Below are 26,926 nucleotides of genomic sequence, written 5' to 3' on the forward strand. Positions count from 1 at the left end.
CCTTCACGTGCCGGCGGGAGGAGACTGGGTGGAAAACTCCAGATATTTTTGTAGATGCTGGAAATCCAGAGCAACACACAAACACAAAATGTTGGAGGAACTCAGTAGGTTAGGCAGCATTCATATAAAGGAATAAATAGTCGCTGTTTCACGCACGAAACGTCGACTCTTGTTTTTATCTCCAACTGAACCGCAGCACTCCTCCGGCAGCGAGTTCTGGTGTGCGCATGCGCCCTCGGGGAAGGTGGGGCGCCACGCGGTGCCCTTGCGCCTGGGGGCGTGGCCGTCAGTTGGGCGCGCGGGCGCTGTTTACCGTTGAACGGGACGGGGTGGGCGGAGCCGGGAAGAAAGGGCAATTGTGGCGTCAGCGTTTAACCGACAGAAATAAACGGCCGCTGTCGATACCGGTCAGTGTGTGATTGCACCGAGTCCTACTGCTCGCCCTCGCCTCTTGACGCCAGATCAGCCCCGATCCCGGAGGAAGGGCTTCACCCCGACTCAGACATGCACCAGTCCTGCCAGCGGGCCGTCGCCACCTACCCCGACCGCACCGGCGAACAGTTGGAGAAGGAGCTCCACGATGGCCTTGAGGAGGGCAAGGAGCGCTTCAAGGACCTCAACGACCGCTTCGCCAAGTACATCAACAGCACTGTCCTCTGCCTTCTGCGCCGCAACAAGGAGCTGCTGGCCGAGCTCAGCAACGCCGAGAAGGACCAACCTGGCCGCTCCGAGGCCATCTTCCAGAAGGCGAGGAACGACCTCAAGTGCCGGCTGGAGGAGCAGCAGAAGGAGCTCAACTGTCTCAAGGCAGACAAGGAGAAATACAAGAAAAGGTGAGGACATCGCTTTCATTTCCCCCTCAACTCTCATCAAACAGAGCCTGGTTATAGGGAGGGGCTGGCCAGGCTGGGCCTTCATTATTTGAAGCGATGGAGAGGGGATGCGACTTCGTAAAACTTCTTTGAAGACTTCATTCCTTGAAATGTTGGAGGCTCGGGGTGGGGACCTTCTAGAAGTATATAACTTTCATTAATTGTTCCTAGGTGTAGGAGATAAAGGGGTGGGATGACCGTAGAGAGGATTTACATGAGGTTGTGGGGGAGAAGCTGAGGTTTAACGTGATGAGGGAAGATTTGAGAGGGATCTGAGAGGCAATTTGGTCTATGGAGCGAGCTGCCAGAAGAAGGTAAAATAAAAGACACTTGGATGGGCTGCATGCATAGAAAAAGCATGGAAGGTTATTGGCCAAAACCGAGGCAAATAGGATTAGATTGGATGGGAACCTTGGTTGGCATGGAGGAATTGGGCTGAGGGGCAACTGTTCATTGCCTTGCTTGTTTCTGATTATCAGGTTAGCATTTATTTCAACCAATTTCAGTGGTCTGGATGGTATCTTTATTTATTCATCTTGTATTACTCTGTTAAATCACATTGATCACAGCCATAATGTTGCAGGCTGCCTGACGGGTGCTTTTGGCGAACCTCTCAAGACACAGCTGGAAGAGTTTGGGACATGGGAGCGTTAACTTAATGTGTTTCTGAATGGCGGGGGGGGGGGTGGTGGTGTAGTGAGGTGGGTGAATGGGTAGAAGTGTTGATCAGCCTTGCTGCAAAAAGCTAATTTCTTGGCCATTATACCCTATATATGCCTATGACAATAACCTTGAACTTAAACTAACTTGAACCATATGAATACTAAATATTTGAAACAGCATGTAGGCGGTAGTGCTATGCAACCCCAGAATTAAGTGATCCAGTCAAATGTACAATGCTGCCATATTTGGTTTTAAGTAATAGTAGATGTGTTGATTTCACAGAAACATCAGTATTTAAATGTCCTCCAAGCTGTCCTTACTACTCAAAACAAACATCTTCAATTCAGTAAGTAGTGAAAGTCTTGGTGATGTCATGGCATATTCATGTTATGAATATTTGCCTAGTTATTTTGCTGGGAGATTATTTCGGAAGTTGTATACTCAAAACTCATCAGGTCCTATTTAATACTGCATGTGCCAGCAAGATCAATAAATAGTATTATTTAATTGTTTGCATTAAAATCATATTTACTGATTTTGCTTGCTAAATCTTTTTAGTAACATTTTATATATTAAAAAAACCTGATGTGTATAATTTACATAAAGTAGGCATACAATAATAAAACACAAAACAGAAAATGCTTTGCAGGTCAAGCAGCATTGGTAAAGAGAGAAACAGACTTGTAGTTACGATAAAAACATTGAGCCAGAAAACTCCACTGATACTGATTAGTCTAATTAATATTTTCAAAATTTTCTATATTTCTTTCAGATTTTCAGTACTTGTACTATTTTGTAACTTTATTCTTATTGTAGATTGGAAAAAGAAATACAATTAAGAAAGGAAGCTGAAAAAGATTATGAAGATTTAAGAAAGGCAAGTACATTCTCTAGTATATAGGAGCAGAATTAGGCCACTCAGCCCATCGAGTCTGCTCTTCATGGCTAATTTATTATCCTTCTCATCCCCATTCTCCTGCCATCTTCTCATAACCTTTAATGCCCTGAGTAATTAAGAACGTATTAACCTCCACTTTAAAAATACTCAATGACTTGGCCATCCATGTGTAACGCTCTGCTATATTGGCTCGTATATGTCTGGGGAAAATCCCGCCCGGCACCGGCCTGGACGCTTCCCGCTGGGTCAGTTGCTGTACCAATGCCACTGGAATCAATCCCAAACATCAATCATCAGCCAGCACACACAGTACGTTTTACCAAGTACACTTTATAGATGTTACTAATTCTATGAAATTAATATTAGTTCGATGCAGAAATAGAAGTAATGGAAAAAGAAGGCACCAGACTTATCAAAGTTCAAGTTCTTTGTGCACAAGTTGGAGTTCAGTCAATTCCTGATGACCACCCGGACCCGGTCGACTCGCGGCGCGGGACCACCCGGAGTGATCGATCGGAGCCTTTCCGCACATCCGCCGTCCTCCTCGTCTCTCCTCCGACTCCCCGCCAAAAACCCTGTCCACAGTCATATGAGACAGTATTATCACCCAAAAACAAAACGATACATGACCACCCATTGGCTAATAGCACCCTGCTGTCTGTATTAACCCAAGCAAATGTCTAGCTAGAGACTTTCTCAGCATTTAACATAACAAAGAAGCCATTTTAATCCACATACGCAGCAATTTAAAAGAGTAACATAACAAAGAAGCCGTTTTAAATTTAACATACAAAGAAGAGACCCCATACACATGGCAATGCATTCCACAGATTACCACTCCCTGGCAAAAGGAATTCCTTATCTCTGTTCTAAAGGGACGTCCCTCTATTTTGAGGCTGTTGTCTCTGGTCCTTGACTCGCTCACTGTAGGAAACATCCTCTTCACATCCACTCTAGGCCTTTCAATATTTGATAGGTTTTAATGAGACCCCCCACCTTAAAAATTCCTGCGAGTACAGATCCAGAGCCATCAAGTGCTTCTCATCCATTAACCCTTTCACTCCCAGAATCATTCTTGTGAACCTGCTCTGGACCCTCTTCAATGTCAGCACATCTTTTCTATGAAATGGGTCCCAAAACTGCTCACAATATTCTGTTTGGCCTCACCAGTACCTTATAAAGCCTCGCACTACATCCTTGCTCTTATGTTCTAGTCCTCTCAAAATGAATGCTAACATATTATTTGCTATCCTTACCACAAATTCATCATGCAAGTTAACCTTTAGGGAATCTTGCACGAACACTCTCAAGTCGCTTTTCACCTCTGATTTCTGGATTTTCTTCTCATTTAGAAAATAGTCTACATTTTTATTCCTTCTACCAAAGAGCTTGATCGTACATGTCCCTACACTATATTCCATCTGCCATGTCTTAGCTCATTCTCCCAATCTTCACCTTAAACTTGATGTTTTCCTGGTCCTTTGCATTAACCTTACGCACACTCAACTTTAATGCCATGTCCTCATGAAGCTTACCCGATCACTGCTGTCCTTTGCAAGCTCTTGAGGAGCTATCCTATTCCCAGCACATAGATGCAATGTGGGGCGGAAAAAGAGAGGTGCCCAGTGTCTCCTGGAGATTCGGTATGTGATTGAAGAATATCAGAAACTTCTAGAGCTGTACAATAGAAAGCATTGCAAATCCAATGTATGGAAATGCAAGAGGCTACAGAGCAGTTGACTTGGCCATTTCCATCATGGGTATAGCTCTCGCGACCACTGAGTACATCCACAAGAGGCAATGTCAAGGTTCAACAACAGCTTCTTGCCCACTTCCATCAGATTATTTCCCTAACTTGAAAAACGCTTTGTTGCTCAATCGTTAAGTCGAGTCTGACTCTTCGTGACCTCATGAACTCCTGCACACCAAGCCATCTTGTTGGAAACTGCCTCTCTAAGATCCCCCAAGGTCATTCGCATTGTCTGATTAATATTATCTGTCCATTGTAGCCTCTGTTATCCTCTCCTTTTACCTTGTGTTTTACCTAACTTGAGAGTCTTCTTCAGGGAATCCTGTCTTCTTATGATGTGGCCAAAATACTTGAGCTTTTGTCTCATAATCAAGCCATAGTGAGCAGTCTGGCTGCATTTCTTCAAGTATTGACTTGTTGGATCTTGCTGCCCAATGAAGTCTTAACACTTTCCCCCAGCATCCAAGTTCAAAGACATTGATTCTTTTGTATTCAGTCTTCCTAATTAGTCCATCTTGCAGCCATATTTCCCAATGGGAAATGCCATAGATTTGACTATACGGATCTCCATAGACAATGTTATGTCTCTGCTCCTCAGTATTTTATCTAAATTTGCCATTGTTACCCTACCCAGAAGTAAGTGCTGTTTAATTTTGTGGCTGCAGTTACCATGTATAGAAATCTTTGGACCGAGGAAGACAAAATCTGTCACTGCTTCCACTTCCTTCCCATTTATTACCACAGAGTTTATAGGGCTGGTTGACATAAACTTGATTTTCTTAATATTGAGCAACAAGCCAGGTTTTGCACTTTCTTCTTTCACTTTGATTAGAAGCTTCCTCAGATCCTCCTCACTTTCAGCCATTAGAGTAGTGTCATCTGCATATCTGAGGTTGTTAATATTTTGTGCGGTAAATTTGATTCAAACATTTGAGTCCACTGGACCGGCACTCCTCGTGATGTGTTCAGCATATAGATAAATAAGTAGGGTGACAGTATGAGCCTTGTACTCCTTTCCCAATCTTGGACCAGTTTGTAGTTCCATCTTCAGTTCTAAATGTTGCATGCAATTTGCCAGCAGATCTGGAAAGCCCAACATTGGCCTTTAGACTGGAAAAGAACAGTTTATATCCCAATTCCCAAAAAGGAAAATGTTAAGGAATGTTCAAATTGCCAAACAATTTCACTAATTTCACATGTTAGCAAGGTAATGCTAAAGATCATGCAAACAAGACTCCAGCAATATATGGAACGAGAACTGCCAGATGTAGAAGCTGGTTTTAGAAGAGGCAGGAGCACAAAAGACCAAATTGCTTACCTATGCTGGATAATGGAGAAAACGAGGGAATGCCAGAAAAGTATTTGTTTTATTGACTACTCTAAAGCCTTTGACAGTGTGGACCATAATAAACTATGGCAAATCATTAAAGAAATGGAAATACCTGGACATCTGATCTGCCTTATGAGAAACTTGTACAAAGAACTTAAACTCTACTACCTGAGACTATAGTTCAAAGTGCAAAGCAAATTTATTATCAAAGTGTGTATATATCACCAAATACTATCCTGAGGTTCATTTTCTTGTAGGCACTCCATAAGACTACAAGATATAGGTGCAGAATTAGATCATTCACCCCGTCGAGCCTGCTCTGCCATTCCATCATGGATGATTTGTTATTCCTCTTTAATCCATTCCCTGGCCTTCTCCCTGTAACTTTTGACACCCTTACTTACTCACCTATCGACAAGTAAGGGAAAGTCTGCGGATACTAGAAATCAAACAACACACACAATGCAGGAGGAACTCAGCAGGCCAGGCAGCATCTATGGGGATTAAAAAGTACAGTCGACATTTCAGGCTGAGACCATTCGGCAGGACTGGAGAAAAAAAAGATGAGGGGTGGGTATAGAAGGTGGGGAGGAGGGAGAGAAACACAAGGTGATAGGTGAAACTGGGAGGGGAGGGATGAAGTAAAGAGCTGGGAAAGTGATTGGTGAAAGAGATATCAGGCTGGAAAAGGGGGGGGGTTCTGATGGAAGAGGACAGGAGGCCATGGAAGAAAGGAAGAGAGGGGAGGAGCACCAGCGGGATGTGATGGGCAGGCAAGGAGTAAAGGTGAGAGTGAGAAAAGGGGATGGGAAATGGTGAAGGAGGTGGGGGTTGGGGGTGCAGTACCCGAAGTTCAAGAAATCGATGTTCATGCCATCAGATTGGAGGCTACCCAGAAGGAATGTCATTTGTTCCTCCAGCCCAAGTGTAACCTCATCATGACAGTAGAGGAGGCCATGGATTGACATATCAGAATGGTTAGTGGAATTAAATTGGGTGGCCACTGGGCAATCCCACTTCTGGCTGATGGAGGTAGGTGCTCAGCGAAACAGTCTCCCAATCTACACTGGGACTCACTGAAGTACAAGAGTCCACACCAGGAGCACTGGATGCAGTAGATGACCCCAACAGACTCTCACAGCAAGTGTCACCTCACCTGGATGGACTGTTTGGAGCCCTGAATAGTAGTGAGGGAGGAGGTGTAGGAGCAGGTGTAGCACTTGTTCTGCTTGCAAGAATAAGTGCTAGGAGGGAGATCAGTGGGAAGGGACATATGGACAAGGGAGTTTCATAGGGTACAATCCCTGCGAAAAGCAGAAACTGGGGGGGGGGAGAGGAGGCGGGGGGGTGTGAGATGAGATTCCTGGATCCCTGTTGGAGATGGTGGAAGTTGTGGAACATTATGTGCTGGTGGGGTGGTAGGTAAGGACAAGAGGAATCCTATCCTTGGTAGGGTGGTGGGAGGATGGGGTGAGAGCAGATGTGTGAAGTAGAGATGCGGTTGAGGCCAGTGTTGTTGGTGGAGGAACGGAAGTGGCTTTCTTTGAAAAAGGAGGACATCGCCTTCATTTTGGAATGAAAGGCCTCATCCATGGAGCTGATTTGTGGGAACAGAGGAATTGAGAGAAGTGTTTTTTTTTAACAAGTGACAAGGTAGGAATGGGTATAGACCAGGTAGCTATGAGAGTCTGTGGGTTTGTAATAGACATCAGTAGATAAGCTGTCACCAGAGATAGAGACAGTGAGATGGATAAAGGGGAGGGAGGTGTCAGAAATGGACCAAGTAAATTTGAGGCTGGGTGGAAGTTACAGGCAAAGTTGATGAAGTCAGCAAGTTCTGCATGGGTGCAGGAAGCAGCGCCAATGCAGTCGTTGATATAGCATAGGAAAAGTGGGGGACAGACACCAGTGTAGGCTTGGAACATAGGCTGTTCCACATAGCTGACAAAAAGGCAGGCAAAGCTGGGACCCATGTGAGTGCCGATGGCTACACCTTTTGTTTGAAGTAACTCGGAAGAATCAAAGGAAATATTAAGAGTGAGGACATGTTCCGCTAGATGGAGGAGATTTGTGGTGGAGGGGAACTGATTGGGTCTGGTGTCCAGCAATAAATGATAGCTTTGAGGCCTTCTTGATGGGGGATGGAGGTATATAGGGACTGAACATCCACAGTGAAAATAAGATGATGGGGGCCAGGGAAAAAATCATTGAAAAGAACCGGAGCCTGTAAAGTGTCATGGATGTAGCTAGGAAGGGACTGAACTCGGCAGGGATAAAACAGTCAAGGTATGCAGATATGAGTTCAGTGGGGCAGTAACAAGCTGAAGCAATGGATCTACTTATAGAAGCAGGTTTGGCGGATCTTGGGTAGGAGGTAGAAACAGGAGATGCAGGGTGTGGCAACTATGAGGTTGGTGGCAGTGGATGGGAGAACCTCAGAGCTAATAAGGTAAGTGATGGTGTGGGAGACGATGGCCTGGTGCTCCTCAGTGGGATCCTTTTCGAAGGATAAGTAAGAGGAGGTGTCGGAGAGTTGTCGCTGGGCCTTAGCACCAGTGGCGGCGCCAGAGATTTTTTCTTGCTGGTGCTACGGAGGGGCTGAATTATTCAGTGATGGTGCTGAGGGATGCACTGTATGGTAAATATGTATTCGCAAGGCCAGGCGCGAGGCGTTAATAAGTCAGTTTCAAGCATTATGTGCCTACTATAAATGCCTCTGTTAACTCACAAGCAACAGCAATGGATAGATCTAATATAGAAGTGAACTGTTAGTGTCAACGGCATCGGAGACAACCTGGGCTACACGGAGCATAAACAAAAAAAACAGAGCATCTGAGCAACAGCTGACAATGTGAATCACGCACCAGTCCCGCAATCAGCGTCAAATGCATGCTTTTCAACTGAAAAACACAAAACGAACCCACTGCTATTCGCATTACATAGACAGTAATGCCAATAGATACACCGTTATTAAAGTCAGATAAGGCAAACAACAGATGCAAGGCTTTACCAGGAGTTGGACAAATGGTACTCTGACCATGCAATACCTCAATTAATTCGGCTATTGAATTTAAAACAAAAATCAACAGAATCACCGCTTGGAAGTCTAAGCAAAACCAGTAGGCTTGATAGCAGTAAATGTAATATTTTAGGATTTGCAGGAAACCAGGACTATGGGGTATCCACCACAAAATAATAACAATAATCAGCATTAGTCTTGGCCCAAATTTTTAAAAATTCAACTGCACTCACCATTAATATTTTCAGAGAAGCACAATGCGTCTGTTGTTGTGATTGGTGGCGAAAGCATCAATGATTTTCTGGATGTCAAGTACTTTGGTCCTCCGGCTGTTTATGGCCAACAGAGCCAAGTTGCTGTTCCGAGCATCGTTGCTGCTATTCCTTAAGTAGTTTTTGACGCATCTGAGGCAAGAGAAACTCAGTTTGCATGAGGCAGATGTAACAGGCAGAGTCAGTGATATGCAGATTAGTTTGTATAAATCTATAAATGCATCGCGGTAGGGTCTCATTAGAGCTAGAAATTCCACTGTGTCATTCACTGTCTGTCCCTGCTTTTGTTTTGTTTCCAGCAGATGCTGAACCTGATGTAGCTCTGCAGTCAGGTTCACTTCAGTTACTCCATAGTATTGGGCCATTGGCCAAAGACAGTTCTTGTCTAGGAAGAACTTGTGTTTGGGACTCAATGCTGAGACTTCAGTCAGAACGCTGCCAGTCTCAACTGAGAACCGTCTTTTCATTTCAGTCAGAAGTCTGTCTATAACTGGATAGAAACAGTGGTTGTGAAGGTCATCAGAGGATGTGACAGGTGTGCGTTCAGTTTGGGTCTTAACAACAAAATCGTGTAGGCGGCGGGGTGGCTGGGCCTGTCTCCTTTCATGTGGTCCACTCTGTATACCGGCCTTGACGCACAGGTCTCTAGCTCTTGTCTGAATTTCACTCCATGATTCCTCTCCCCATTTTGCTGAGAATGCATAGATAACAGACTGAGCCAAGTCCACAGCGGATGAAAGCTCCAAACTGGGAGATTGTAGCTGGTCTGACGTGAACTTGGTGACTCGGAATAAATCCTCAAACAGAGTGAGAAGTAAAGCAAACTGCTCGTCAATCAGTCCATTTACAGCTCTGGCCTCCGTTTTCCTCCGTGCATTTGGTTGACCCATAATATCTTGTAGTGTAGCTAGAATGGCAGGGAGTGATTTCCTTATAGCCCACAAAGCTGTATACTGCCATGCCCAGCATGTATCTGACAATTTCTTCAACTCCACAGGCTGTGCAGTTGATTCCAGCTCTCTCTGTTTCTTCATGAAAAGATCGTGGGCAGCAGAGTTTGAAAAGAAGTTGTAAAGCAGCTGCACAGTTTCAAAAAAGTCACCCGCTTGTGGTACATTGCTCACAACATCCACTAAAACAAGGTTAAATCTGTGTGTGTGTGTGTGTGTTACACATACAGACTGGGACCTCTTTCCTGAACCTCTCTTGTACCCTGTTATTGCACCTGGATATCACTACCACCCCGTCATAACACTGACCTATACACGCGTTCTTATCAATAACACACTGGGCGAGTGTCTGTTCGATGCTTTTAAGAAGCGACTCTGCGTCCAACCCTGTTGCTGGAGTGAAATGCAAGAATTCTTCAAGCACTGTTTCGTTATTCAGATACCGCACCACCACTGATATTTGCTCTTTTTTACTCAAGTCTTTACTTCCATCCACCATGATGGCAAAATATCCAGCCTCCTTGATTTCTGCACTTATTTGACGTCTGACCATATCTGCCATAATACCCATAATTCCATTTTGGATATCGTGATGGGTGTTTCTTGCATTTTCAGGATTGTCCTCTATTTTTTGAGCTATAGTCTTATCAAACTTCCCAATTACACTGAGCGACTCAACAAAGTTTCCCCTATTGCCAGATCCATCATTCTCCCAGTGTCCTCGCTGGGCAATGCCTTTGCACACAGTATAGCGTAGAGACTCAACTACTGCTGTCATATACTCACGATTTTCTTGGACAATCTTTGCATGTCCTTTATCAGGCATATTTCCCAATCTTGAACCATCTTGTTTTCTCAATCTGAACTCGGCCCATGCCTCCATTGCAAACTTATGAGCTGCACTTACATGGTGGGTTTTGAAAGCTGTTGTAGCTTTCCGCCAGTTGTGGTAACCGGTGACAGTGAAGGTAGAATGGAACCCATGTCCTCCACACAGGAAATGCCTGCATGCGAAGCAGAATGTAGCATCTTTTGTGATTGAATATTCCAGCCAGGATATAGGTCAAACCAGCTACGAATAAAACCCCTTTGCTGATTGCCAAACTGTTGCGAAGGGTACTTTTTCAATGCTGGCCGACAGGGTCCTTCCTCAGGCTGCTGGCTAACATCGCTAACAGTATTCCCACTCGCACTAAGAGCGGCTTCATTCATGTTCTCTTCTGAATCCGGCTCCATTTCTTGTTCCTCTACTTCGCCCTCACACTCCTTCGATGAACTGCTGTCGTCCTCATCCCCACTTACTTCTTTCTGCATGTCACTATAAATGACATGCTGAGACACCACTGATTCCTGTGGATGAGGTCATTTGCTGACTAAAAATCAATCCATTTTTCACGCCGGCCAAAATAATCCACGTGCCAGGTCGACACTAGCTTGTAAAAGCACAATGTGCGTGTGTGGCATCCGTTAGTCTCGCGAGACCCCGGATCTGCGCCTGGATGTATACTGTCAATCTCTTGCATGAGTGAGAGTGAGTGACATCACCACCTTAAGGGATCCTAGATCAGCTTAACTGATCTGAGGACAGCAATGGCAAGACATTGATAACAAACGAATAAGCAGAAGTGTAGAGTTGATCTGACAGAGTTTATAACTTTATTGCTGCGTGGGTGCTATGGTAATTGGGGGCGCTGTTTCACTAGATCAGCTGGAGAAACAAGCTGTATTCAAAACTATACAGAGAAAGCAAAGCAGCTGCAGTTAATTACTTGGTGGTGCTATGGTGGGGCTATTGCAATTTCTGCTGGGGCTATAGCCCCAACTAGCACCACCTTAGCGCCATCCCTGCCTAGCACGGTAGAGATCAGACTGCCAGACTACTACAGCACCCCCTTTATCTGCGAGTTTGATGGAGATGCTAGAATTGGTGCGACAGAAGTGGAGAACAGAGCTTTCAGAAGGAGTGAGGTTGGAATTGGAGAGGGAAGTGTTGAAGTCAACAGTTGATGTCCGGTTAGCAGTCGGCAATGAAAAGGTTCAGAGCAGGCAGAAGAGCAGGGCAAGGGTGTCCAGGAGGAGGAGGGTTGAAGACGGGGGAAGGGGTCATTGGTGCAGGGTGGGGAGTCCTTGCTAAAGAAATAAGCTCAGAGATGGAGGCAATGGAAATAACTTGCTGAGGTGTGGGCGTAGAGGGACAAAAGTGAGGCCCTTACTGAGGACAGAATGTTCTGCTTGAGAGAGGGGAAGGTCATAGGTAATGGTGAAGACCCGGCACGGATGAGAACTGGGATCGGAGGGGGGAAGGGGGTTGACACCTTCTCAGGAAAAGGAAGGTTTTGGGTGTTCAGGGATTGTGGGGTGAGAGGAAAATGGAGTCTCCAAGGACCCAAGAGCTGGTGGTGGGACCTGAGAGTCTGGGTTTTGAATCTGCTCTGGATCATTTGAGTGGTTGTGGTCGGCAGCATGGATCGTGGTCTGGAGACGTCTGGGCCTGCGGGCGTTGGAGACAGCAGGTTCTGTGATCCTTGCAGAACGTGAAAAAGTCAGAATTGGCGATTGAAAGTGATCTGGCGGAGGATAAAGTAGTGGACAGGTCCATTAGAGGCAGCGGAGAAAGAATCACATTTGTGGAAGTAATTGGGATAGGGGCACCAGGTACCTCCTCGTGGTAGAAAGTGTGGCAGGTAGAACATGGTGGGAGAAGCTGTGGGAGAAACTATCAATTGAATGTGGATACTGGATTCCTCAAAGGGTGCAAATGGAGAAACTTGAAGATGAATCTGGAAGCCAAGCTGGCAGCGAGGACATGTTCCCAGGCAGGAACCTATCAACCTTCACTTGATCTTTGCAATGAATTCCATAGATTCTCCAGAATGAAGAAATATAATAGAATCAATGGAGATCTGCACACAAAGACTGATGAGCAACCAATGTGCAAAAGAAGAGAAACTATGCAAATACAAAGAAACAGATACTGTAATAACGAATAAGTAATACCGAGAATATGAGTTATTGAGTGCTCGAAAATTATCGCAACCACCAACTGCGACTCCAGCCTTGAACTCCAGGCCGGATCTTTATGTGCTGCTATTGTGACTCCCGTCTCCCCTTCCCCCACCACCACTCTGCAGCCCCGTCTCCCTCAGATCCCACCATCAGCTCCTGGGCCCTCAGAGGCTCCATCTTCCTCTCACCCTAACCCTCCCCTCTTCACTGACACCCCCAGCCATCCCCCTCCCCCACTCTGATCCCAGCTCTCATCCATGCTGGGTCTTTACCATCCCCTCCGACCTTCAACTGTCTGAGGCAGAACGCTCTGTCCTCAGTAAGGGCCTCACCTTTGTCCCCCTTCGCCCACACCTCAGCGAGTTCCGCATTCACCATGATGCGGAACTCTTCTTCCTCTGTCTCTGAGCCTACTTCTTCGGCAAGGACTCTCCCACCCCCACTAATGACCCCTTCTCTTGTCTTCAACCCTCCTCCTCTTCATGGACACCCCGCTCTGGTTTTCTGCCTGCTCTGGATCTCTTTATTGCTAACTGCCGATGGGACATCAACCGTCTCGACTTCACCTCACCTTGTTCTCATTCCAACCTTACTCCTTTCGAAAGCTCTGCTCTCCACTCCCTCCGCACTAATCCTAACCTTACTATTAAACCCGCCGATAAGGGGGTTGCTGTTGTAGTCTGGCATACTGACCTCTACCCTGCCGAGGCACAGTGACAACTCGCGGATACCTCCTCTTATTTACCCCTCGATCGTGACCCCACTAAGGAGCACCAGGCCGTTATCTCCCACACCATCACTGACTTTATCCACTCAGGGGATCTCCTATCCACTGCTACCAACCTTTTAGTTCCCACACCTCGCACTTCCCGTTTCTACCTCCTACCCAAGATCCACAAACCTACCTGTCCTGGTAGACCTATTGTCTCAGCTTGTTCCTGCCCCACCGAACTCGTTTCTGCATACCTCGACACGGTTTTATCCCCCCTTGTTCAATCCCTTCCTGTCTATGTTCGTGACACTTCTCACGCTCTTAAACTTTTCGATGATTTTAAGTTCCCTGGCCCCCACTGCTTTATTTTCACCATGGATGTCCAGTCCCTATATACTTGCATCCCCCATCAGGAAGGTCTCAAAGCTCTCTGCTACTTTTTGGATTCCAGACTTAATCAGTTCCCCTCTACCACCACTCTGCTCTGTCTAGCGGAATTAGTCCTTACTCTTAATAATTTCGCCTTTGGCTCCTCCCACTTCCTCCAAACTAAAGGTGTAGCTATGGGCACCCATATGGGTCCCAGCTATGCCTGCCTTTTTGTTGCTTTGTGGAACAATCTATGTTCCAAACCTATTCTGGTTTCTGTCCCCCACTTTTTCTTCACTACATCGACGACTGCATTGGCACTGCTTCCTGCACGCATGCTGAGCTCGTTGACTTCATTAACTTTGCCTCCAACTTTCACCCTGCCCTCAAGTTTACCTGGTCCATTTCCGACACCTCCCTCCCCTTTCTAGATCTTTCTGTCTCTATCTCTGGAGACAGCTTATCTACTGATGTCTACTATAAGCCCACTGACTCTCAGAGCTATCTGGATTATTCCTCTTCTCACCCTGTCTCTTGCAAAAATACCATCCCCTTCTCGCAATTCCTTCGTCTCCGCTGCATCTGCTCTCAGGATGAGGCTTTTCATTCCAGGACGAGGGAGATGTCTTCCTTTTTTAAAGAAAGGGGCTTCCCTTCCTCCACCATCAACTCTGCTCTCAAACGCATCTCCCCCATTTCACACACATCTGCTCTCACTCCATCCTCCCGCCACCCCACTAGGAATAGGGTTCCCCTGGTCCTCACCTACCACCCCACCAGCCTCCGGGTCCAACATATTATTCTCCGTAACTTCCGCCACCTCCAACAGGATCCCACCACTAAGCACATCTTTCCCTCCCCCCCCCCCCCGGCTTTCTGCAGGGATCGCAACTCCCTTGTCCATCCCCCCCCACCCCCATCCCTCCCCACTGATCTCCCTCCTGGCACTTATCCTTGTAAGCGGAACAAATGCTACACATGCCCTTACACTTCCTTCCTTACCACCATTCAGGGCCCCAGACAGTCCTTCCAGATGAGGCGACACTTCACCTGTGAGTCGGCTGGGGTGATACACTGCGTCCGGTGCTCCCGATGTGGCCTTCTATATATTGGCGAGACCCGATGCAGACTGGGAGATCGTTTTGCTGAACACCTACGCTCTGTCCGCCAGAGAAAGCAGGATCTCCCAGTGGCCACACATTTTAATTCCACATCCCATTCCCATTCTGATATGTCTATCCATGGCCTCCTCTACTGTAAAGATGCTGCCACACTCGGGTTGGAGGAACAACACCTTATATTCCGTCTGGGTAGCCTCCAACCTGATGGCATGAACATTGACTTCTCTAACTTCCGCTAATGCCCCACCTCCCCTTCGTACCCCATCCGTCATTTATTTATATACACACATTCTTTCTCTCTCTCTCTCGTTTTTCTCCCTCTGTCCCTCTGACTATACCCCTTGCCCATCCTCTGGGTATTTTTCCCACCCCCTCCCCCTTTTCCTTCTCCCTGGGCCTTCTGTCCCATGATCCTCTCGTATCCCTTTTGCCAATCACCTGTCCAGTTCTTGGCTCCATCCCTCCCCCTCATGTCTTCTCCTATCATTTTGGATCTCCCCCTCCCACTTTTAAATCTCTTACTAGCTCTTCCTTCAGTTAGTCCTGACAAAGGGTCTCGGCCCGAAACGTCGACTGTACCTCTTCCTAGAGATGCTGCCTGGCCTGCTGCGTTCACTAGCAACTTTGATGTGTGTTGCTTGAATTTCCAGCATCTGCAGAATTCCTTGTGTTTACGCTTGAAAATGATCCATAGGTTGTGGTCCTATAATGGGAGAGCCCTTGGACCAGAGGGCACAAACTCAAAATAGAGGGACATCCAATTAGAATGGAGATGAGGAATTTCTTTAGTCAGTGGGTGGTGAATCTGGAATTTGTTGCCACATGAGGCTGTGAAGGCCAGGTCATTGGGTGTATTTAAGGTGTAAGTTGATGGGCTCTTGATTAGTCAGGGCGTGAAAGGTTACATGGAGAAGGCAGGAGAAATGGGGTTGAAGGGGCAATGGATCAGCCATGATGAAATGTCAGAGCAGACTCAATTGGCCGAATGGTCTAATTCTGCTCCTGTGTCTTGCGGTCTTACTGCTTGTAGGCATGGACTTTGGGTGGATGTGTTTTTAAAAAAAGCTCAGCACATTGGCAATGCAGAGCAAAAATGAAACTGGCAAACATTGGAGTTGTAAACGAATTGGTCCTGTTTTCAGTTAGGAAATGCTGGGAGGAAGCTGATTTAACTCTTTTTAAAAACAAACCATGTGACTACAAAACATTTGATTTTTAACAAAGATTATAAAGTTTCTTGTATCCTATAGTGCAGAATGTAGATAGGTCAATCAGAATAAACAATTTAAGTAGATTTGGTTTTAAGTGATGGTTAATATTTAGTGCCTGTTAGATGTTGAGTGAGCATTTACTCCATGCCTCAATGTTTAAGTAATTCAATAACTTGTTATGCTTCAGTTTCCTAAAAATCTGGCTTTCTAAATAGGGAAAAAAAAATCTAGCATTTCCAGATAGATCTAAGGAGAATATGAAATACTTAAGGAAAATTAAAAGAGATAACAGACAACAGACCAAACTAGATCTCCTCCACCACCACCCTTGTACATCTGGCAGAACTATTCCTCGTACTCAACAATTTCACTTTTGCTCCTCGCACTTTCTTCAAACCCATGGTGTAGCTGTGGGCACCTGCAAGGCCCCAGCTACACGTACCTTTGCATCAGCCATGTGGAACAGTGTATGTTCCAAACCTACATAGGGAATGCTCCCAAGCTCTTCCTGTACTACATCAACAACTGTTGCTTCCTGTACCCATGCTGAGCTTATAAATTTCACTAAATTTTACTCTATCTTCCACCCTACCCTCAAATTTATTTTGTCCCTCTCAGGCACTTCTGTCCCCTTTCTTGATTTCTCTGACTTCATCTCTGGTAACAAGCTGTCTAATTGTATCCTTTATAAAAACTCTTTTGACTGTACCTCTTCCCACACTGTTGCTTTTCAAAAATGCTATTTCCTTTTCTCTGTTCCTGCATTTCTGACACATCTTAGGATGAGGCTTCCCATTCCAGACCATCTGAGATGTCCTCCTTCAAAGAACAGAGTTTTTACTTCCTCTGCCATCTTCTAGCTCCATTATTTTCAGAGGCTTCTGCCATCTCCAATGGGATCTTACCACTGAACACGTCTTTCCTTCACCACAAGCATAAAACACAACAACCACAAACCAATGAAAGTTTCTCTTAAGTGCTTTTAGCCTATTTCTGTTTGTGTATTGTCCACACTTCTTGTCCAGAAGGGGCTGGTCTTGGATCAAATTTCCAGCACTTAACCGTCTGAAATAATTTACAGATCTTATCTCTATAATTAACATTTATTTTGCAGAGACAGAAAATTAACACCATAGCTGTTTCTGTCTTTGTTCTGTTTTAGCTTTGTTTTCTTTTCGTTGAAGTGAACTGATACTATAAATTTGAACTTTCAGAAAACTGATGAAACCAGTGTTGCATTGGATAAACTTCAACGTAAGGTTAAGCTTACTGAAATACAGTTATCTCAGTTAGAAGACATACGTGATCAGGTGAGTACAAAAGAAGAAAGTGGCTTCTGAATATTTTAAGGATGTGCTAAATCATATACATAGAACAGTACAGGCCTTTCATCCCACAATATTGTACCATTCTTAAATGCCCTGCCACATTGTTCTCCACTTTTTATCATCCATATCGCTATCTTAAGAGACTCTTAAATGCCATTAATGTATCAGTCTCTACCACCTCCCCGGCATCATGTTCTATGCACCCGTTTTGTGTATATATAAAAAAAAAGAAGTTACCTCTGACATTCCCCTTGTACTTTACTCCAATCACCTTTAAAATCATGCCCCCTCGTATTAGCCACTTATGGGGGTGGGGGAAGATGCTGGCTGTCCATTCTAAAAAATGCCTCTTCACATCTTATACACCCGAATCAAGTCACCTTTCATCCTCCTATCCTCCAAAGAAAAGTCCTAGGTTGCTCACCCTTTCTTCAACAGACATGCTTTCTAATCCAGGCAGCATCCTGATAAACCTCCTTTGCACCCACTCTAAAGCTGCCACATCCTGTAATGAGGCTACTGAACAGAATACTCTGAAACTGGTTAGACCAAACTTAATAGAGCTGCAACCTTGCCTTGTAGCTCTTGAGCTCAGTCCTCCAACTATCGAAGGCCAACACACCAGAGGCCTTCTTAACCACCCTATCAAATTGTGTGGCATTTTGGAATATATTTCAGGCTGAGACCCCTCAGCGGGACCTGCTGAAATCTGCCCCTCGATCTGTTCCTTAATGTTTCTGTTGTTATTGACAGTTCTATAGAATAATCCCAAAAGAATAATTGCTCCCTTCCTGTTTCTGACTTCCATTTAAACTGACTGAATAGATGATCCTTTCAGGATGTCCTCACTTTCTTCAGCTGTAATATTATATCTGATTAGCAATGCCACTACTTTCTTCCCCGCCGCCCCACTTCTTTTGCCTTCCTTCCCGTTGCCTATGAAACATCTGGACCTTGGAATACCTAGCAGCCATTCCTGTATTTGTGACAGCCAAGTACGTGAACCATGCGTAGTTCCGTGTACTGATCTATGGTCTAGATTCAGCACTCTTGTTCCTGACACTACTTGCATTAAAGTAGACCCATTTATGCCCTATCCACTTCCTATCCGACCTCACTGTTTCTCTGCTGGCTGTATCTACCGTTGCACGAACTGTCCCAGCCTCTGACCTATCACTTTGATTCCCATCCCGACTGCCAACTTAGCTCCAGGGAAAACAGTTCCAGTCTATCCAGTCACCACTCATTATCCAAGTTCTCCTGTCCTAACAATATCCTTGTAAATTTCTTCTGTACCTTCCCCTGCTTAATCACATCCTTCCTATAGTATGGCAACCAAATCCAAGCAGAGAACTCCAGGTGGGATCTCACCAACGTCCTTTATAGCTGTAACATGACATGTCCTCTTTTGTACTCAAATATTTAAAACGTACTTTGAAGTGAATACATAGAGGTGTTAGTGACATAGAGGGTAAAATATCGGACTGTGTTGTAAATTTTCAGTGTTTGTCTCCTTTATTCTGAAGAAAACAACGCTAACTTGTGCATCTTCCATCTAGATCAACAGCCTTGACAATCGTCTTGTCTCACATTTCATAAAATTACTAATATGGCCTCCCTGCTGTTGCTTTCTGCTCTTTGGTTTATCAAAGGTTTCAAAGGTACATTTGCTGTCAGAAATGTTTACAATGAACATCCTGAAATGCTTTTACTTCGCATCCATTCATGAACAGAGTGCCCCAAAGAATGAACAACAGTTAAATGTTCGAACCTCGAAGTACCCCCCCCAGCTCCCCTCCCTCCCATGAGTAAGTGGCAGCAAGCAACAATTCCCCCCACCACCACCACCAGCAAAATAAAGCATCAGCACCTGCGTCTAAGCACTCAAGCATGAGCAAAACTACAATAAAGACACAGACTTGCAGTTACCCCAAAGACTACATTGCTCACCCGGCATTCAACATACCACAGGCTCTCCATCTCTCTCCCTAATAAGGGAGAACGAGGTGTCTCTGTTTTCACAGCAAGTGGCAAGACCTAACAAACAAGTCATTGGTTTCCAATGTTAAAACTCAGTTACGTTGTTTTTTTCAAGCTCTGTACCCAAAGATCTTGAGTCTCTGGGCACACAGCCGCAGAAACTATGCCCCTTCGTGTTAGCCATTTCAGCCCTGGGAAAAAGCCTCTGGCTATCCACACGATCAATGCTCCTCATCATCTTATATACCCTTATCAGGTCACCTCTCATCCTCTGTCGCTTCAAGGAGAAAATGCCAACTACACTCAACCTATTCTCACAAGGTACACCCTCCAATCCAGGCAACATCCATACCTGCTTCGCAGCTGCTGCTACTGTGTGGTCCAGAATCTCCGGAGGAGAAAGCCCTGAGTACTTGGCTTTGCTTGTTACCTAGCCGCTGAGGCGGGGTCAAAGCGCTCGGCAGAGGATGGTGCTCAGAGGGGCTGGTTGGAGGCTTGAAGTTTTCGGACGGACTCAGTCCGCTGTGGTTGGGTGCTTCCAATAGTGCTGCATCGGGGAGTTGGCGGCGCTTGGAGGTTCAGGGCGGGGAGAGTTACTCCCTTCTGCCGCCTGCGTGGGATGATGAGTCTATTGGGACGTTGAGACTTCCTTTTACCGTGCCCATGGTCTGCTCTTTATCAAATTATGGTATTGCTTTGCACTGTTGTAACTATATGTTATAATTACGTGGTTTTGTCCATTTTGTCTTGGTTTGTCCTGTGTTTTCTTGTGATATTCTGGAGGAACGTTGTATCATTTTTTTTAATGCATGCATTTCTAAATGACAATAAATGAGAACTGAACTGAACATCCTTGTAAATCTCCTCTGCACTCTTTCAATAGTATCCACATCCTTCCTGTAGTGAGGTGACCAGAACTGAACACAGTACTCCAAGTGGGGTCTGACCAAGGTCTTGTATAGCTGTAACATTTTATTGTTTAACAACATTGAATCACAGTGGATATAATTTGTTTTTTATAATCAACAGAAAGACTCCTTCGTGTCAAAGAGTGAAAACAATTCTCTACAAAGTAATCTAAATTAATTACAAATATAAAACAAAATAATTGATCGCATAAGTTTTCATTCTCTTTCCCTCCCCCACCCCCCCCAACCCTTAATATGGCACACCAAATCATCACTGGTGCAGCCAATTGGTTTTGGAAGTCATATAATCATAAATGGAGAAAAACGTGCAGTCAGGGTGTTTCAATTACAGGTGTCCCCCGCTTTTCGAACGTTCGCTTTACGAAACCTCACTGTTACGAAAGACCTACATTAGTTCTCTGTTTTCGCTAACAGAAGGTGTTTTCACTGTTTCGAAAAAAATCAACGCACGATAAAAGGCAGCGCGCACCCCGAGCAGGCGCTCTCCCCCGGATTTGGAACGGCATTCTCGCCGGCATTGCTTTAACACGTGCCTGTGAGCAGCCGTTTGCAAGATGAGTTCTAAGGTATTGGAAAAGCCTGAAAGAGCTCATACGGGTGTTACACTTAGTGTAAAACTAGACATGATTAAGCGTTTTGATCGTGGTGAACGAAGTAAGGACAAAGTGAGTTTGGCTTGTGGAAGTTGACAAAGATGATGTTGAAGAGGTTTTGGCATCCCATGACCAGGAACTGATATATGAAGAGCTGATGCAATTGGAAGAGGAAAGGATAACAATCGAAACCGAATGCAGTAGCGAATTGAACGTGAAGCAACTGCGTGAGATTTTCGCTGCAATGATAAAGTACGACTTTAATTTTGAAAGGGTACGTAGGTTTAGGGGATATTTGCAGGATGGTTTGAGTGCTTACAAAGAACTGTATGATAGAAAAATGCACAAGGCTCAGCGGTCAAGCAAGCCTTCCACATCCACCACAGCAGACGACGAACCTCGACCTTCGACATCGAGGCAGGTAGTCATAGGAGAAGATGAGCTGCCTGCCCTAATGGAAACAGAGGACGATGAGATGACACCCCAGTGTTCCACCACCCCAACCCCCAGGCCGCGGACAGATACTGATTTGCAGAGAATGCAGCGGTAGCCGGGAGGCACACAGCACATCTTTAAGAAAAAAGCCAAAATAAACATGCTAATTAATTAGGTGCCGCCCAACATGTAATTAATTAGCATGTTTATTTCGGCTTTTTTCTTCAAGATGTGTTGGGTGCGTCCCGGCTACCGCTGTACCCCTGCATGCTTCACGGATCGGTATTGGTTCGCTGCCCGGAGGGTGGGGGCGACTGCACCACCCCAACCTGCAACGACTCAGCCTAACACACCATCATCAGAGTGCTCTGTGCTGATTTCCCGATTCCCGTAAGTGATACTACACTGTACATACATTATTTCTACTTTATATCGGCTGTGTATTTTTACGTGTTATTTGGTATGATTTGGCAGCTTCATAGCTTAAAGGTTAATGGAGAGAGTGTTTTTGCCGACAGCGCTTGCGTGAGATTTTCTGCCAATGGCGCTTGCGTGAGATTTTCGCTACGGACGACAGTGTAGGCAATGATTGTAGAAAAGTATTTCTACTTTTTATAGGCTGTGTATTTATCATATTATTCCTGCTTTTACTATATTTTACTGTTATTTTAGGTTTTATGTGCTATTTGGCATGATTTGGTAGGTTATTTTTGGGTCTGCGAACGCTCACAAAATTTTCCCATATAAATAAATGGTAATTGCTCCTTCGCTTTACGACTTTGCGGCTTACGAACCATTTCATAGGAATGCTCTACCTTTGGATGGCAGGGGAAACCTGTAATTGTGGTAAAAATACGCCTGTACCTGGAAGGTCAAACTGCAGGTGAGTCAGTATCCTGGGAAAAACTACACCATGAAGACGAAAGAACACCCCAAGAAACTCCATGGAAAGGTTATTGAAAAGCACAAGTCATGAGATGGATACAAGAAAATTTCCAGGTCACGGAGTATCCCTTGGAGTACAGTTACAACATTCATCAAGAAATGGAAAGAATATGGCATAGCTGTAAATCTGCCCAGAGCCAACTGTTCTCAGAAACTGAGTGACTGGGTAAGAAGGGAATTAGTGAGGAAGGCCACCAAGAGGCCTATGACAACTCAGGAGGGGTTGCAAGCTTCACTGGCTGAGATGGGAGAGACTGTGCAGACACCAACTTGCTCAAGAGCTGCACCAGTTGCAGCTTTATGAGAGAGTGGCAAAGGGAAAGCCACTGTTAGAGTTTGCCAGAAGGCATGTGGGAGAGTGAAGTCAGCTAGAAGGTTCTATTGTCTGATGAAGCCAAAATTCCGCTTTTTTGCCATCAGATTAAACGCTAAACACCACACATCATCGGAAACACACCATCACTGCTGTGAAGCATGGTAGTGGCTGCACCATGTTGTGGGGATGCTTCACTGCAGCAGGCCCTGGAAGGCTTGGGAAGGTAAAAGATAAAATGAATGCAACAAAATACAGGGAAATCCTGGAGGAAAACCTGATGTAGTCTGTAAGAGAACTGCAACTTGGTAGAAGATTTGTTTTCCAGCAAGACAATGACTCCAAGCATAAAGCCAGAGCTACACAGGAATGGCTTAAAAACATCAAAATAACTGTCCTGGAGTTGTCCAAATTAGAGTCCAGACCTCAATCTAAACAAAAATTTGTGGCTGGACTTGGAAAAAGGACTGTTCACTCATGATCCCCACGCAATCTGACAGAGCTTGAGCAGTTTTGTAAACAAGACTGGGGAAATATTGCAGTGTCCAGATGCGCAAAGCTGATAAAGGCCTATCAACACAGACTTGAAGCTGTAATTGCTGCCAAAGATGCATTTACTAAATACTGACTTGAAGGGGGTAAATACTTACAAAACACAAAATAATTGATTGCATATTTGTAATTAATTTAGATTATATTTTGGAGATGTTTCACTTTGACACAAAAGTGCCTATTTCTGATCAGTATCAAAAAAGAAATTAAGCCACTGATTCAATATTGAGAATCAATAATATACGAAAACTTTGAAGAGGCGATGTCTACTTTTTATAGGCACTGATATGCAGAAAGGTGCTGGAATAGGGCCAGTGACCACATGAAGGGTCCCATATTTAAACACTCTTGAATCTTTCCTGAACATTCAAGGAAAGGACATTTGAGCAGGGAGGATAAGTTAGAAATCTGTACAACACTAGATAACTGGAGTGCTGTTCTGGTGACCATGTGCAGGAAAGAATGTATACAGCGTGTTGCCTTACTACTGTACAAGGGAAGATTGTTAAACTAGAATTGTTTTCTTTGAAACTATGGAGACTGAGGAAAGATTTAATTGAGATGAGTGGTGTATATAAAGTAAATAGGAAGTACCTATTACCATCAGAAGACCTATTTCTGCATCTTATGATTTGGTAACCACTAGTACAGGTATAAATTCACTGTAAATAGGATTAGAGAAGAAACAAGGAAAGCTTACCTCTGGAGGGAGGTAGGAGTTTGGAATTTATTATCTGAAAGGAAGGTAGGTAGATGAACACTTGAAACGTCAAAATGCTGTTGTGGGAGGGGGGTGGTGACAGTGTAATGGACCACTACAGAGATAGAGAAACAGCATCCGACATCAAAGATCTTCTGTACCCAGGCCATGCTCTTTTCTCACTGCTGCCATCAGGTGCCTCAGGACTTTCATCACCAGGTTCAAGGACAGTTACTTACCCTCAACCATCAGGCTCTTGAACAGAAGGGAATAGCTGCATTAATTTAAGGACTCATTTGACCCTGTTATATTGTTATTTCATGTTCATTATTTATTACTATTTATTTGTATCTGCATTTGCAGTTTGTTTATAGTTAACAGTTCCTGAAGTTTACAGTTTAGATACTGTTCTATAGATGTGCTGAGTGTGCCCACAGAAAAAGAGTCTCTGGGTTGTATGTGGTGACATGTATGTACTCTGATAATAAAATTTACTTTGATCTTTGAATTGCCAGGAAACAGGGTCAATATAGATAAATATGTGATACTGGCACAGATAAAGTGGGTGAAGGAACCTGTTTCACTGCTGTGTGACTGCATAATTCTGTGACCATGAGTATAAATTCAAAGTCATTAAAAGTAAATTGAAAGCACAATTAGTTTTTGAAAGGTGATAAATGGGATGGGTTTCTAGTTTAGAAAGTTGTCAGATATTTTGGAAATTTAAAATGAAATTAGGCTAAGTAAATTAAAGTTTAAACAAATCTTCATTTGTCTATTTACTTTGTATTTAAGATTGTTTCATGTTCAACCAAGCAGCTGGGTGAGTGACAATGAGCTATGTCAAGCAGCCATTATGGACCTTGATTCTATATACGTATTTTGTTTCACAGGAATGCATTTATTGGCAGAAGAAGGTAGAGCACATGCAAAGCCTTGAACAGGGAGACACACACAAGGCAGATCTAGAACAAGCTCTAAAAGAGATTCATTCTGAACATGAAGAGCTTGCAAAGAGAAATAAAGAGAATATGGACAAATATAAGCAAAAGGTATATTTGGATCATAATCATTGCAATGTTCTTGTAAGATACTTTATGCAATTACTGGCTATCAATAATACGCTCCTTAGCAACTACAACAACTGTTAACATCGAAAGCTGTTAAGGAAAGAAGGGAAAAAGCAAGGGCTCATGACTTTCCTGCCTCATATGCCATGTTCCTATACCCAGTCCCTCACAAATGTTTCAAATTCACATTTATTTATCACGTATACATCGAAACATACAGTGAAATGTATTATTTGTACTCAAAACTAACACAGCCTAAAGATGTGCAGAGGTCAGCCCACAAGTGTTGACATGAATTCTAGCACCAATGTAGCATGCCCACAGTGTTCAGCAAAATAACACAAGCAACAATAACAAACTTTTAAAATGTTATGTTTTATTTTAGTGATGCAATGCTCTTCCAGTTCAATGAGCCGTGCTACCCAGCACCCTACCTAGTTAACCCTAGCCTAGTTACAGGACAATTTACAGTGACTAATTAACCTACTAACCACTACATCTTTGAACTGTGGAAGTCATCAGAGCACCCAGGGAAGACCCACACAGTTCATAGGGAGGACAAACTCTTTACAGACGGCACCAGAATTGAACTCCAAACCCTGACTCCCTGAGCTGTGATGGTGTTGTGCTAACTGCTACACTACTGTGGCACCCTGCACTGGAGCAACTCAGCAGGTCTGCTACACCTATGGAAAGGGTTGACTCATTGGTCCGAGATCCTTCATCAGGACTGGGAACGAAGGAAGAAGCCAGAATCTAGAGCACAAAGCAGCAAAACAAGTTTATTTCCCACCTTTCCACCCAGTTACCCATTCACTCAAACACACAGACAGGCCTTCATCCCCAGGACAGGCAGCCTCTGACCTCCAGTCCTTGACCCTGGACTCTAAGACTTGCGTTCTTTTGGTGAAGTAAGATCACTGGTCACTCATATACTGCTCAAGCCAGATGGAGGTTGTCTTGGTCATGTGTTCACCTTCCACCATAAGGTATTCATGGAGCTGGAATGGCTGGGGGATATTAAGGGGTGCTTTCACATGTGCATGGAAGGTCACTCCAGCCCCTGGCTCTTCAGTTACTGCTCCTGATCTCTAATTCTCTCTCATCCCTGCCCTTAAAGGCTAACCTGACCCTGATTCCCTGCACTCTCCGTGCTCATACTGGTCCCTAGTCAGTATGAGCCACACTGGACCGCAGCTGCTGAAATCGAGAGCACAGAAGGGAAGTAATGTGGGAACTGGGTGTGGAGGCAAAAGGGTGGTCAGTGTTTCAGGCCAAGTCCCCACATCAGCACCCAAAACATTGACCACCCCTTTTCCTCCACAGATGCTGCTTGACTGCTAAGTCCCTCTGGTAGTTTTTCTGTCCTACCAATGTAAGATGAGGTCGTACTGTGTTGGAAATCCGAGCTATACAATCAGACACACATAGCTGTGTTGTTGTGTAAGAAGATTAATAACTGATCAGACAGGCAGAATGAGAGGCCAAAAACATTGATGCCCCAGGTAGCAAACCTAGTTTCATATTACAGTTATGAAAGTTTTCAGCCTGAAATATCAACTGTTTATTCATTTCTATAGATGCTGTTTGATGTGCTGAGTTCCTTCCTTTTAGTGTGTGTTGCTTTGGATCTCCAGCATCTGCAGGGTCTCTTGTGTTCATAAACATTTGGCGATTTTTATGTTTGTGTTGTCATACATTGAATGCAGTTTTCCAGACATGTGTCTAATTCACTTTTGTCACTTTCACAGTTTGAGGAAGGCAGCACCAGGGCACTAGAAAATGCCAAGAAGGAACTAGAATGTTATCGCAAAGAAATGAATGAACTAAAATTAAAAGTAAGTATCTTATTAGTTGTTATTTCATCTATATCCTGATTAATTTTCTTAATTTATAGCTAGAAACCCT

The 26,926-nt window shown here is 44.5% G+C and overlaps 1 protein-coding gene across 1 annotated transcript in view; it reads left to right on the plus strand.

The window, feature by feature from the left end:
• Window positions 1–290: 290 nt before the first annotated feature.
• Window positions 291–26,926, plus strand: part of LOC134347614 (glial fibrillary acidic protein-like) — a 39,766-nt gene continuing 13,130 nt past the window's right edge. The window contains exons 1-5 of the mRNA XM_063049976.1: window positions 291–833; window positions 2,352–2,412; window positions 17,388–17,483; window positions 24,842–25,000; window positions 26,770–26,856. Coding sequence (XP_062906046.1) covers window positions 505–833; window positions 2,352–2,412; window positions 17,388–17,483; window positions 24,842–25,000; window positions 26,770–26,856 — 732 coding nt within the window. The 5' untranslated portion in view covers window positions 291–504. The remainder of the gene's footprint in view (window positions 834–2,351; window positions 2,413–17,387; window positions 17,484–24,841; window positions 25,001–26,769; window positions 26,857–26,926) is intronic.

Source organism: Mobula hypostoma, chromosome 6 (genome assembly GCF_963921235.1).
Source record: "Mobula hypostoma chromosome 6, sMobHyp1.1, whole genome shotgun sequence".
NCBI classification, from domain to species: Eukaryota; Metazoa; Chordata; class Chondrichthyes; order Myliobatiformes; family Myliobatidae; genus Mobula; species Mobula hypostoma.